At 37.8% G+C, this 13911-nt stretch overlaps 1 protein-coding gene across 1 annotated transcript in view; it reads right to left on the bottom strand.

The window, feature by feature from the left end:
* Window positions 1–13911, bottom strand: part of ascc3 (activating signal cointegrator 1 complex subunit 3) — a 343029-nt gene that overhangs the window by 124316 nt on the left and 204802 nt on the right. Inside the window, 2 exon segments of the mRNA XM_052024551.1 lie at window positions 3770–3924; window positions 9670–9895. Coding sequence (XP_051880511.1) covers window positions 3770–3924; window positions 9670–9895 — 381 coding nt within the window.

The raw sequence follows: 13911 nt of genomic DNA, 5'->3' as shown, positions 1-13911 counted from the left end.
TCAGGAGTTGAGTTACAGGGAAAGATTGAACAGGTTAGGACTTTATTCCTTGGAGCGTAGAAGAATGAGGGGAGATTTGATAGAGGTTTACAAAATTATGAGGGGTATAGGCAGAGTAAATGCGAGTAGGCTCTTTCCACCTAGATTAGGAGAGATAAGTACGAGGGGACATGGCTTTAGGGTGAAAGGGAAAAGGTTTAGGGGGGAACATTGGGGGGAACTTCTTCACTCAGAGAGTGGTGGGAGTGTGGAACGAGCTGCCATCTGACATGGCAAATGCAGGCTCACTCTTAAGTTCTATGAATAAATTGGATAGATAAATGGGTGGGAGAGATCTGGAGGGTTATGGACCAATGGGACTAGCGGAATAAAGTTTCAGCACAGACTAGAATGGCCGAATGGCCTGTTTTCTGTGCTGCAGTGTTCTATGGTTCTAAAACAACATTTTTCCACATTGAATCAGAAACAGCTCAAGAACAGTATCTACCTGAAAGGACTCCAGCTTTCAGCCCAATTCTGGAGTTATATTAAGACTTCTTGGAATTTGCTTTGTGATTATTGATGTGAAATCTCTGCATGTGTTCTTCTTTTCAGTAGTTAAACATTAACACTAGTAACAGTTCTGTTTCTTAAGTCTTTAAAACACCTATTAAGTTTCTATGAGATCAAATGAACTTTGTCAACATCATTCAGCGTCTGCAATACAATTAACAGTTTGATTAAAAGACCTAGTTGTTCCGTTGCACTGTTGCTTTTTGCACAGTATAAACTTATGATTCAAAATTGTGTCTCTGGAAATTCCTTCTATGGAAGGCTGTGGATACTCAGTCAGTGAGTTTATTTAAGACTGGGAACAGTACATTTTGGAACACTGAAAGAACCAAGGAATAACAGTTCTGACGAAGTGTCTTTGATCTGAAATGTTAACTTCATTGCCATTTTAATGGATGCAGCCTGTGTTTCTAGCATGTTCTATTTTATTTCTTATTTCCAGTGGCTGCGGTTTTTGATTTTCATATAAGGAATGCAGCGATGGACAAGAAAGTGGAGTTGATAAAAAAAAGTTTGGATGTGAATTCATTAAAAGATAGAACTAATCTGAGGGGCGGTATGGATTCCTCCAGCTCCAATTTTGTCTGTTCTTAGGTAAAACGGTTAAAATGCAAAATTGTTATTATAACTGTGAGGTACAGAGAACCTGAGAATGAGGATTAGATAATACATGGCAATAGCTATAAGATTATGTAATAATAAGGATTATTAAAAGTAGATATTTGTAAGTATTTACTGCAATACTGCTTCGTGAGACCAACTGAACTTGTGAATTATGCAAGTACCCACTACTGATATGGAACCTCACAAATAGCAATCATACCTCTGACTTAAATCTCATTTTGGAAAATTATCCATCTAACACAATTCTCAATTTACAATCAAAACCGTGAAGTCATAAAATGCCAAAGGAAGCATACACTTGATACTTTGCAGCTCATTTTTTGTGTATGCATATCCACCGGAGAACAGTTTCGCTCTGAAAAAATGTCACTGCTCTCTAAAACAGAATGTATTACCTGAAGTGCTTTTTCAAGATTTTGATTGTACATACCTCTTTTAAACAAGTATTTCAAGGCACTATACAATCAGTTTTCCCCATTAAACAAACGGTATGGATCACACTGCATTTACTGACAACATTGGCTTGGGCTTATTCATATCGTACCATGTATCAGAAAAAAGGCAGCAATCACTTAGAGTACACAAGGAACAATCCATAATACTGTTATAGTATTTTCACAAGGCAATGCTTTGAAGGAACTTCCAGTGTATTTTTGTCCACAATGATCTTATTTTTAACAACATTATAATTCATATAGGGAACACAGGCAACAGGGAGTTTTGAACAGCTTAGTAATTAAGAGCTAAGGAAAAGTAACCACTTTGGATCATTGCTATCAGTTTTTGCAAAAATGTTAATATCACCACAGTAGTTAATCTACAAGTCACAAGGTACATTAAAGTTAATAATTAGGTTCTGCTTCAGTTATACTTGCCTGAATTCAATACACTTAAATTTAGATATCGATTTACAAAAAATATAAGCACATATTTTAATGAAGTTCTCAAACTTAAAAAAAAATCTTGGTTTAGTGCACAAACTATCAAAAGAATGAACATATTTATTTTAAAATATTGGTATTCTTACTTTTTAAAGAGAAAGGCATGAATCCAAATTACTTGCTATTCCTTACCTATCCACATGTTTTCTACGCCTACCAGAGATGACAAATGCACTTTGAATTTTCCCAAATGGGTAATAGAATTGACTGGAATTTTCTTCAATTCCCAAACCATATCACAGAAGGCGAATTTGAAATATACAAACCTTTCTAGTGACAAAATGAAGCTTGTGTGTTATATACAGCTTAATTCCATCTCAAACGAATGCAGTTGAAAGCTTGCATTACCTTTAACAGAGTTCTACTATATCTCCTGAACCTGCTGTGTTTCTTTTCCTATTTTCAAAACCTGCCCTACCACACACTAACATGCCTTTCTATACTCATTATAGCTGAAGAAAATTACTGCTCAGAATTTAGAAGACACATTGAGCAGGAAGCTGGGTGAATGGGAGAAGCAGCTGGAGTAACTTGGGTGGGTGGCGAGGTAATGGAACACATCTCATGGAGCCATTGATTGAAAGGTAACGGGGAATTTTCCCATCTATGTACTGAAAGCAAGGGACATCATGCAGCCGGAAACACAATGTCTACTCAATTTGTTTAATAACTCATGATTGACAGGTAAAGAATTTTTGTAGCTACATTGTTACTAAAGCGGTCAGCCATTTTATCCATTTTGTGATTTGTTGTAATTACATAATTCTTGCTTTTCATTTCACTTTTCATTATATCACCCATTTAACAAGAGGCAGCCTACTTCAGTAGATTTCTCACAATGACAAAATCACCATTGTATCGTCTGAAATCAAATATAGAGATGAACAAGACTGTGGTAGTTTTTATGCTCTTGTCCACTGTTAACTTTAGTCCATAGCCATCACAAAGGGGCCAACTCATTTGTGATAACAGAGCTGGAAGTTTGTCCTACTTCAATTGTGATAAGCTGATTTTATTTCTGTTATTCAATATCCAGTTTGCATATTTCCCCATCCTTGCTTTCAACAGTATTCTTTTTCATAATTGCTTTCACAAATTCAGTTTGCAATTTCGATGAATAGATTGACCTTGATCTGAGCTTAAAACAACTCTAATTGAAAGTCACCAGTTTTAGACCAGAATTACGCCATTCGGCCCATCTAGTCTGCTCTGCCATTTAATCATGGCTGATTTCACCTCAATTTTCACCTCAAATATTGCCGTCCTCTGTTGCCACTTCCTCCTCCCTATTTTCACCATTACCAGATTTAACAGCCTTGTAAAGCTCACCTTGCCTGCCCCAAAGAAGCTGATATCTACTCAGTTTCACAACATTTAAGATATATGAATAAAAATACTTCAAAACAGAGGCTTCTATTTTATGCAACTGTCCTAAGGGCAAATTTTGTTGAGAGGCAAACTTAAGAAAATTTACATTGTTTCAAATCTTTTGCAACCCTTTTTTATCTTAAGCTTTATTTTGGAGTTAATTAGTCACTTGCAGCTGTGAAAAAAACAAAATGTGTCAGAAAACCTGAAAAAAAAAGCAGGTCCTACTTCTGCAACCAATCTTTGCATGCTGCCCCATCCCCTTGGACCCTGTTTTTTTTTACCTGGTCATGCCATTTGAAGTCTGGATTAATAGTCAGGCGAACTCGAAGGACAGTTCGGGTGATGGGCTGAATGCTTGCTTCCATAGATATGGAAGGAATTTCATGAACACATTGCTTCACTTTTAATCCAATGTTAACATGATGCAGCATGTGGCCTACACAAGAAAACAAAATTTGATTAAACAAGTACCTTAAGAAACAGTGGACAGGTTTTTACTAGCAAATAACCTAATGGAATGGCTTTCCTTGAGGTGTTCCAATCTAATTTAAGTTTTCCTATGACCCAGCTTCTTGCATTACCGAGGAAACTACTCTTTAAATGCAACCTCATTTCTGACAATATTTAAAAACACAAACTGAAGTACCTCTTTTTACAGCAAATGATTTTGTTCTGTTCCAAGAAGCTTTCATTCTGAAATTTTCAAATGAGTTTTCGTACCATAAAATATTTGTTTAGCTGGAGGGTTAGAGACAAATAAATCTGGCCTCAACAGTACTTCCATTAAAAAATAAACAAACTACTGCTTGTAAAATCTCAGGCAAATAGACTCATGACACTACAAAAATAAACAAGGGCATTAGGTTAAAAGCATCTGGTACCTACTAAAACCTCACTGCTTTGAGGCTTTTGCATTTCTCAAAAGTTACTAGCAATATGCTCATGTGACCTCCAGGAGGCTAGCAGGTTCAGGTCCATATCAGTTTGAGGTCTACATGAGTTTTCTGTACCAAAACAAATACCATTTTGGTATATTTAATACTTTAATACCAATACAAATATTGCTCTCATTTCCTTAGTCTTACTCTTACTTGTAGTTTTTCCAAATCTATTCCAAATTTCCTCTAAATCTATTCAAAATTACTTGGCTTTTTCTTTCTAAGGCTCTCATCACATGGTTTGGATTAGGAGCACCTGTCAAAAAACTTTTTTTAGCTGGCTGTAAAAGATCTTTACATGTTAAGATTGGTATGAACATGTCATACTTACAATGGGTCAATTTACAATTCACAAATGGCAAAACACGAAGGGTTGGGTTGAATGAGTACCTTCAACAAAGGGTACACTTGTCCAAGCAGTGGGACCAAGAAAATGAAAATCCAACAGCCCCCCAATTCCCTGGGCAGTTAAGTGGAAATCTACTCCTTGCAGTGTGACATAATCAAGGAGCCTAAGCTTATGACAATGTAAATTTTATCATGTTTTTGAATAAGTTGATGTACATTTAGAGTCAACTGAGTCAGAAGTATCATTAGACTTAAAAATAAAATGTTAGAAATATAAAAGTTTAAAATGGTAATTGTTCAATTTTCCAGTGCAAATAAGCTCACCCTGTGAAGTCTGCCACTTTCAATTTTACCATATAACATTGTTAAATCTGAGCCCATTTATAAAGAGCCTAAAATTTGAAGAACCAAGCAGAATTTTAACAATGAAGATGCTATATAAATTTACTTCAAAGTAAATCTCAAAGACTTTGAGAACCTGAATTTCAGAAACCTTTGTATTGTTTTGAGAGCTAGTTAAAAGAAGGTATAACTTAGCTGGCTATTGAAGATTTTGCTTTGACATTTAAGGGCAGAGCTTGTTCTGGCTCCTCTCCCTTCCCTGAACTCAAATGACAGAATTTGAGTGAAAGGCCTTCAGTTTAGTCACTGAAACCAGAACTGGCACTTTTCAGCAAGTTTATCTTGTGAGAACCATATGATGCAAGTGCAATCTTTTGCCCTGGGTTAATAGCAATGAGCAGGCAGCTCAACATCGACTGCAAATTCAGGTCCGATTAGTATTAATCTGGTCCTCAACATAACTAGACAAAGTTCGAAATATTAAATCTTTCAAAACTGTCATCTTTTACATAAAAATGCATTCATCAAAGTTCAATATTTTGCAGGCACTATTTATCTTCAAAACCAAAAAGTAAATTTTGTTACCTCAGTGCAATATGTTTAATTTTGTCCTTGATTTGGGGTTGTTATGAAAAAATAGACCTTCAAAATAGCCAATTCCAGTCCAACCCTACAAACTAATTCACTAATTTAGAATTCCCAGCTTACTTGCCATCAACCACTGCAATGTGCTCATATACAAAGTCTTTCTCCATTACTTTAGAGTACTCTATTGAATTTCTTAAGATAATTTAGCCTTATAATGTCCATGAAGCTAACGAGTTTATTTCTGAATATAAAAGTGGAGACCTCAGAGCAAGACTGCAGTACCAGAGGGACATCAGGGACTGTTGTGTACTCTGCTTCATGGTTCACCCTCAGCACTCCGGACACAGTGCTTCAGCCCAAGGGCTTCACCATCCACTTCATGGACCAGACAGCAGCATCAGGTAAAGGCAGAGGCGTTTGCTTCATGATTAACTCATGATGGTGCACAGACATGATGGTTCTGTCTCAGTCCTGCTCCCCTGACCTGGAACATCTGCCAGTCAAGTGTCATCCATTTTATCTGCCAAGGGAGTTCTCCACTGTCATTTTGGTAGCGGTGTACATTCTACCCCGGCAAATGCCAAGCTGGCACTGGAGGAGCTGAGCACCGTGATCAACAGTCATGAGACGGTGCACCCTGATGCCTTCCCCATCATCAAGGGGGATTTCAACCAGGCCAGCTTGAAGAAGTCTCTGACAAACTACCACCAACACGTTACCTGTGGAACCAGAGGAGCCAACACACTCGATCACTGTCACACCACCATCAAGAACACTTACTGCGCCATCCCACACCCACACTTTGGCAAGTACTTCTACTCCCAACATACAGGCAGAGACTGAGGACCGCAGCACCATTTGTGAGCATTGCGAAGGTATGGTCGAGGGAGGTAGAGGAGCATTTACAGGACTGCCTTGAATCAGTGGAGTGACCAGATTCAGGGATTCACCTTTGGATCTGAGTAAATATGCCACAGTCATCACTGACTTCATCAAGACCTACGTGGATGAGTGTGTGCCATTGAGAACATACTGAGTTTTCCCAAATCAGAAGCCCTGGATGAACCAGGAGATTCGCAGTCTGCTGAGGGCTAGATCTGGGCATTCAAGACCGGTGATCCAGAACCCTAAAAGAAGTCCAGGTATGACCTACAGAAGACCATCCTGAAAGCGAAAAGGCAATTCTGTGTGAAGTTAGAGACACAATTGGACGCATGACAGCTGTGGCAGGGTTTGCATACCATTACTTCCTATAAGGCGAAACCTAACAGCATAAATGGCAGTGATGCGTCACTCCCTGATGAGCTCAACGCCTTTTATGCACACCTTGAAAGGGAGAATAACACTACACCTGTGCGAATCCCCACAGCATCTGGCAACCCTGTGATCTCTGTCTCAGAGGCCGACGTCAGAACATCCTTCAGGAGGGTGAACACTCGCAAGGTGTTAGGCCCTGATGGTGTACCTGCCCAGGTACTTAAAATCCGTGCCGACCAACTGGCTGGAGTATTCAAGGACATCTTCAACCTCTCACTGCTGCATTCAGAGGTTCTCACCTGCTTCAAAAGGGCATCAATCACACTGGTGCCCAAGAAGAGCAGGGTGAGTTGCCTCAACGACTATCACCCAGTAGCACTCACATCTACTGTGATGAAGGGCTTTGAGAGGTTGGTCATGGCTGCAATTAACTCCTGCCTGAGCAAGGACATGGATCCGCTGCAATTTGCTTAGGTCTCCACTTGGCTTTGGAGCCCCCAGACAACAGCAAAACATATGTCAGGCTGCTGTTTATCGATTACAGCTCAGCATTCAACACCATCATCCTCTCAGTACTAATCAACAAGCTTCAAAACCTGGGCCTCTGTACCTCCTTCTGCAACTGGATCCTCGACTTCCTTATCGGGAGACCACAGTCAGTGCAGATTGGTAGTAACATCTCCTCCTCGCTGACAATCAGCATAGGCGCACCTCAAGGATGTGTGTTTAGCCCACTGCTCTATGCTCTCTACACTCATGACTGTGTGGCTAATGTTATGGACTCAGTGAAAGTCCCTTTAAGATAGAGAGTGTGTGTGTATGTGTGTGTGGGGCGTGCTTACGTCAATAGAAGATAAAGGACGTAATGACGTTGTAGAAGTAAGAAGAAGAAGAAGGAGAGAGAGAGAGAAGGGAGAGAGACACCAGCCTGCTTGTTTTCTCTATCGATGGATGAGAAACAATAACTGTGTTTGCCACTGAAATCCATGTATGGAAGTTGGAAGTAATCCGGTGGAGTTCACTTTGTTGCTGACCTGTAGAAGGAAACAGGTATTTGTGTGTGGACGACCACGGTTCGGATGCTTTTCGGGGTGAGGAAGTCACTACCGAGTAAACACTGGAGTGTCGTTTGGGTTCCATCGTGGAACATTTGGATTTCGTATGTACTCTCTCTATGTTTTTCTACATCTACATCTTATCTTCAGACAACGGTGGTTGTTGAAGAAGCCCTTGCTCATGTTTCACCTTATGGCTTGCGGAACTGAACTTTAAGAACCATTCCGGAACTGGGAGTTTTGGACTTTGTCACACACACACACAAAGAGTTTAGTTTTGGGGTTAACGTTCAAGGTTTAACATTTTTGAATTCTAACATACTAACATTTTTACTTTTATTTTATGTATTATCATAAGTAGTGATTAATAAAATAGTTTTTAACACTGAATCATGCTCAGTGTGTTTCTTTTGTTGCTGGTTCGTGACACTAAGCACATCTCAAATGCCATCTATGAATTCGCCAATGACATCATTGTTGTTGGCAGAATCTCAGATGGGTGATAAGGAGGTGTACAGGAATGAGATAGATCGGCTGGTTGAGTGGTGTCGCAATAACAACCTCGCACTCAATGTCAGCAAGACCAAGGAATTGATTGTGGACTTCAGGAAGGGAAAATCAGAACACGGAAGGAGACACTTTGGTGTAGTGAATCCATGTTCGCTCCCTGTAGGGCAGTCTAATTAGCCTTATTTCCCTATTCTTACTGTGTAGTCCTACATATATTTTCCCTCATATCTATTCCATTCTCTTTTTAAAGCCATGACTGGCTGTGTTTCTATCTCACTTCAAGGCATTGTTCTAAATCATAATCAGTCACTGTGTAAAAAAGATTGTGCATCTTTTGCCCTTCAAGTTAATGCTGTATCCCCTGGCACTTGAACTGCCTGCTATCGGGAATAACTTCTGTTTATCTTATGTAATCCCCTTTCAGCCTTCTTTGGTCCAAGGAGGACAAGCTCAGCTTCTCCAGTCTCACCCTGTAGCTGAAAGCTCTCACTCTTCTGCATCATCTCTAGAACCTTCACATCCTTCCTAGAGTCTGTTGACCATAATTGGCTGTAATACTTCAGATTTAGCTTCAGTATCATCAAGATTCAAAATAAACTCTGACCTTTTGTATTCTAATGCCTCTACTTGTGAAGCCCAAGATCCTGTATGCTTTAATAATTGCTTTCTTTACTTTCACAGATTATACATGCATAAACCCAGGTTTCTTCTTGGCTGCAGTATGCTCTTTAGGGCCATGGCATCAGCCTATACTGTCTTAATCGTTCTCTCTCACAAAACATTATAAATCCTGGTTTTAATTCTCAGTGGCAAACTTTCTGCCCAGTCTGCCATTCTACCTATATCCTTTTGCAGTCTATTACTGACTTTACCACTATTTTCCATATACCTGAGCTTGGTGTCATCTATCAATATTGAAATTTTACTCTGCACACCCATATCCAGTTCATCAAAAAAATCAAATGGAGCAGCGACCCTAGCACTGACTGCGAGGGAACATCACTGCCTATCATCCTCCAGTCTGAAAACCAACCATTTACCATGACTCTCTACTTGTTTTTCTTGACTTTTCCCACGTCAACCCCTTGAGTCCATGGGTTTCAATACTGCCATTTCCAATATGAAAAGTTCATTTAAGATTACCTATTTCATCCTTGCGCATGTCCTTCATCTTATCTATTGTGAGTTTCTTTTCCTCCAGCTTTGTGAGTACATGACCTGGCAAAACTGAGAACTGGCGTAGCGGATTGCACCATCCCCATAATCTCCTGTCAATTATCTTGCACAAATTTAACAGCTTGTATGTCATTGCAGGCCATCTCCTTCTCAGAGAAACTTCAAATAGCGCCCGGACAATTCGAGCTGCATTCTATAAACACAAGAGAAAACAGTCCAAGTAAATGGCTGGAAATGAATACAACAAAATATACATTTACATGTAAAAATTAATTACCTACATTGATATTAGTACTCAATGACATATCATGTACATTTATCAAAACTCTTACTATAAACTGAAACAAATTCATTTTATTACTTGTAAAATGCATTGCAATGCTGTTAAAATGTGTCAACTTGTTTCACTGCAGATAAAAAATTATAATGATGCTAACTCCCTCCTAACTATATCAACAACATTCAATTAAATCTCACAGTATGCTTTCAGAAACCAAGAAATCCACAAATCTTATTATTACACTTTTCCAATTCCTGAAAATGATCAATTTAATTACTCGACTGGTGGAATATTTCAATTGTATTTAAGAACCTAAGTTTAAATTTCATGCACCACTCTTGTACATTCTTGAATATCCTCTAGGGGGATGTTAAATTACTACAAGTTTCAAAATATACAACTATTGTTTTGGGTCAAATATTTACTTATCCACTCTACTTCCCTAGAAATGGCAAGAATAAAAGTTGGAAATTTTAAACAAAGCGAAATAGAGAAAAAAGACACATATCAATATGGAATGTCAGGTGATCTGTATCAGGATGTCTGAAGGTTACCAACATGCATCAGAATTCTGGTAATACTGTATGAAGGATGTGACAGCATTAGAGATTGTGGAGAGAAGATTAACAAGGATGTTACCATGACTGAAGAATTATAGTTATGAGCAGAATCAACTAACTAGGCTTTAGATGAGGTGTATAAAATTATAAGAGGCCTAAGCAGGATATAAGAAGCAGTAGTAGATCACTTGGCCCCTCAAGCCTCCACTACCATTTAATTAGATCATGGCTGAACAAGAACAACCTATTTCCCTTGCCAACCAGACTGATAACTAGGGTCACCTATTCAAGTTACTTGCTGGAAACGTTAGAGGGGAGTTGAAGAAAAATGTTTTGACCCCAAGTAGTGGGGAATCAAGAATGCAAAGTTTGAAAATAATGATGCAGAGAGAAACTCCTATCATATTTAAAATATATCTGGATGAGGCCTTGCAATGTCACAACTCATCAAAGCTACAAATTAAGATTTGGTAAGTAGGACTAATCCTAAATAGCTCTACTTTTGATTGGCATGGATATTAAGGCCAAAAGGCCATCTTCTATGACATCATGTTCTATAATTCTTAGATCTGTATATCATCTTGCTGGATCTCAATAAGCTTCAAAGAACCTCAAAACAAATTAAGTATTATTATGTGAACTACAAAACATAAAACACAAATATAAAACATCAATTGAGGTTTACCTGTTGAGCAAGATTAGGAGGATTCCTTAGTCTTCACTGAATAATAACTACTAGTATATGTACATCATTATGTAATAGAACATCCAAGAGTACCTTGTAGATTTACAAATTTGACACCAAACTACAAGGCAATTGATCTACAGCACGTTCAAAGCCATAGTTTTAGGAAGCGGTCTAAAGAAGAAACCTGGGACGTTTCAAAGGTAGACAAAAATTTGGCTTAACAGGTCAACCAAACATGGAGCATCTGAGACTGCAGCATTCCATCAGTCTGCCACTGACCTCAGTGTAAGTTGCAATGAGCAATATAATGTGCAGGTCTGATATAAAAACAGAAAATGCTGTAAATACTCAGCAGGTGAGACAGCATCTGTGAACAGTTTAGGACAATGACCTTTCCCCAGACCTCCTGAGCATTTACAGTATTTTCTGCTTTTATTTCAAATTTTCAGCATCTGGAGTTTCTTTGCTTTACGATAACTTGGTCGGTCATAAGGCGGCTAATAATTACTGTTGTTAAACTATAAATGCGATCTAAATTAAGATGAAACAGTTACTACTGCATTTTTTGGGTTAATGAACAAATTATAATGTTAAATCTACTGTCTTTAGGAGAGATAACAACTCAGTCAGTTAGTTTCCAGATATTAGTATTGTTTAAACAAAAATAAAAAGTTAAAAAAAAAACTTTTTTTAAAAGAAAAAAATACTGATTCTGAATTTGGAGAATGGCTCATATTTATGCTTCTATATTGCAATCTTGTACAATTTTTTTTTGCAAAAGTAAATTATTCTTTTGGGCAAGGAATCTATTACAGGCTGTCCCAGGTTATGAATGCCTGATTTATGGACACCCCTTCATATGAAATGAACTCCCATATTATTAAATTCAAAAGTCCAATGTATGTATGTACGTTCATTCCTACAAACAGCAGAACTTATTTCCTCTCTCTCTCTCCACTTTTAGTAATTGTTCATTCTTATCAGACTCGTGTGCTTTTGATTCCATTCATGACAATACTGAGGAGGTGTGGTTACCATATCGAGTGATGTTAGTGTACTTTATGACTTACGGACAAACTTATAGACATCTGTTAAAACAAACTCTTCTGTTACCTGGGGATGGCCTGCTCTGTTCACCTTATTTTATTTTCCTATTGATTCAAATCATTTGCTCTAAAAATTGGGAACACGGATACAGTGATTGGCTGAGAAAGGAGCAGTAATCTTGTTACTTCAATGCTATATCATCATGGTCTGTTCAACTTCAGTCTGGGGACTCAGCATAAAAATGGGGAAAAAACTTCTCATGAAAGCACCTTGCATCACACAAGGTATGTTTTGTTAAATTATTGATAGAATTTGTTGAACTGACTAATGAGCGGAAGAAGAAAAATCAAAGCTGCCACTCAAAGTTTAATATACTTGACTTTCTTTGGATATTCAAGACAGAGATCTTACACTGTACAGATCAGGTTGTACTCTTATTACTGACCCTTCTAAGATAAATTATATAACAGCTCAACTTCCTTTCTGTACGTGAATAAAGTGTAGAGTTCTCAAAAAAGAAACTAAATGATAGCATAAACCTAGAGGAAGTAATAAAGTAGCCATGTTTTGATGGGATGTCAGCACTGAAAAGAAAACAGAATTACACCATATTTAATTAGAATGAAAACAATGTTAAGTATCCAATGTAGTTAGACTGTGCCAATTGTTAGCATTTGTGGTCTACTAACTACCATGGTAGCAATTTGCGCAGAACACAGGTATACTATGTTTGCAGATCTGTACTTGATATATTAGTGTAAACGGTCTGCATGGACCATACAAAATTTATTCTTTACTGGGTAGCTATCCAGATGTTCAGGGCTGGGTCCAATTACAACTTACACTAATTAGTTCAGGCATATTTGAGTTGCTACACTGCAGAAAAAAAATCTTAATTTTTCACATTATTTCAGCTTAAGTAAAATTCATTTTAACCTACAATGTTAAAATATTTTTGAAAATATTTCTTGCATCATCAGCTTTTATAGACTCATAGAATTTTACAGCACTTATGATCCATTGCTGTAATGCTGTTTTTTTAAAAACAAATATCGTTTTGTCCTATTTCCTTGATCTTTGCAAGTATTTCAGCTTTTCATCGAATATTTCATATCATGACATTTAAATAATCATACGAATTTCTTGTACATTTATCATAAATTTTACCCTCTTTCTTACTGTTACACTAAACATATTTCCCAATTTGCTGAATTTGCACAAATGCCTCTGGCCTCTCCTCAATCCTAGCACAACGAGTGAATTTCTTCTGTATAAAGCTCTGGATTTTAGCAACCTTTCAAAGAAAAGAAACCCCCAAACTGGAGCCACAAGAAATTCTGCAGATGCTAGAAAAACTGGACACTACTATAATTTTAGTCCAATTGTTAATTTAAGTAGGTTTAACTTCACTTGCTTTCTCCCTGTGGATTTGAAATATTTTATTAAAATGCAGGCAGTATACAATAAATGTGGGTTGCTCTTTTACCACATTTATTCCCCCAAATATATATGGACCTGCAAGGGATCTGGCTTGAGACAGATGATCTCAAGTTAGCAGAATTCTTCAACAGCATGCATTTTGTTGAAAAAAGGTCTTCAACAGCATGCATTTTGTTGAAAAAAGGTCTTAGAGA

Source organism: Pristis pectinata, chromosome 10, assembly GCF_009764475.1.
Source record: "Pristis pectinata isolate sPriPec2 chromosome 10, sPriPec2.1.pri, whole genome shotgun sequence".
NCBI lineage: Eukaryota > Metazoa > Chordata > Chondrichthyes > Rhinopristiformes > Pristidae > Pristis > Pristis pectinata.
Note: the sequence above shows the minus strand (reverse complement) of the source record. Positions and strands in the feature narration are given on the sequence as shown.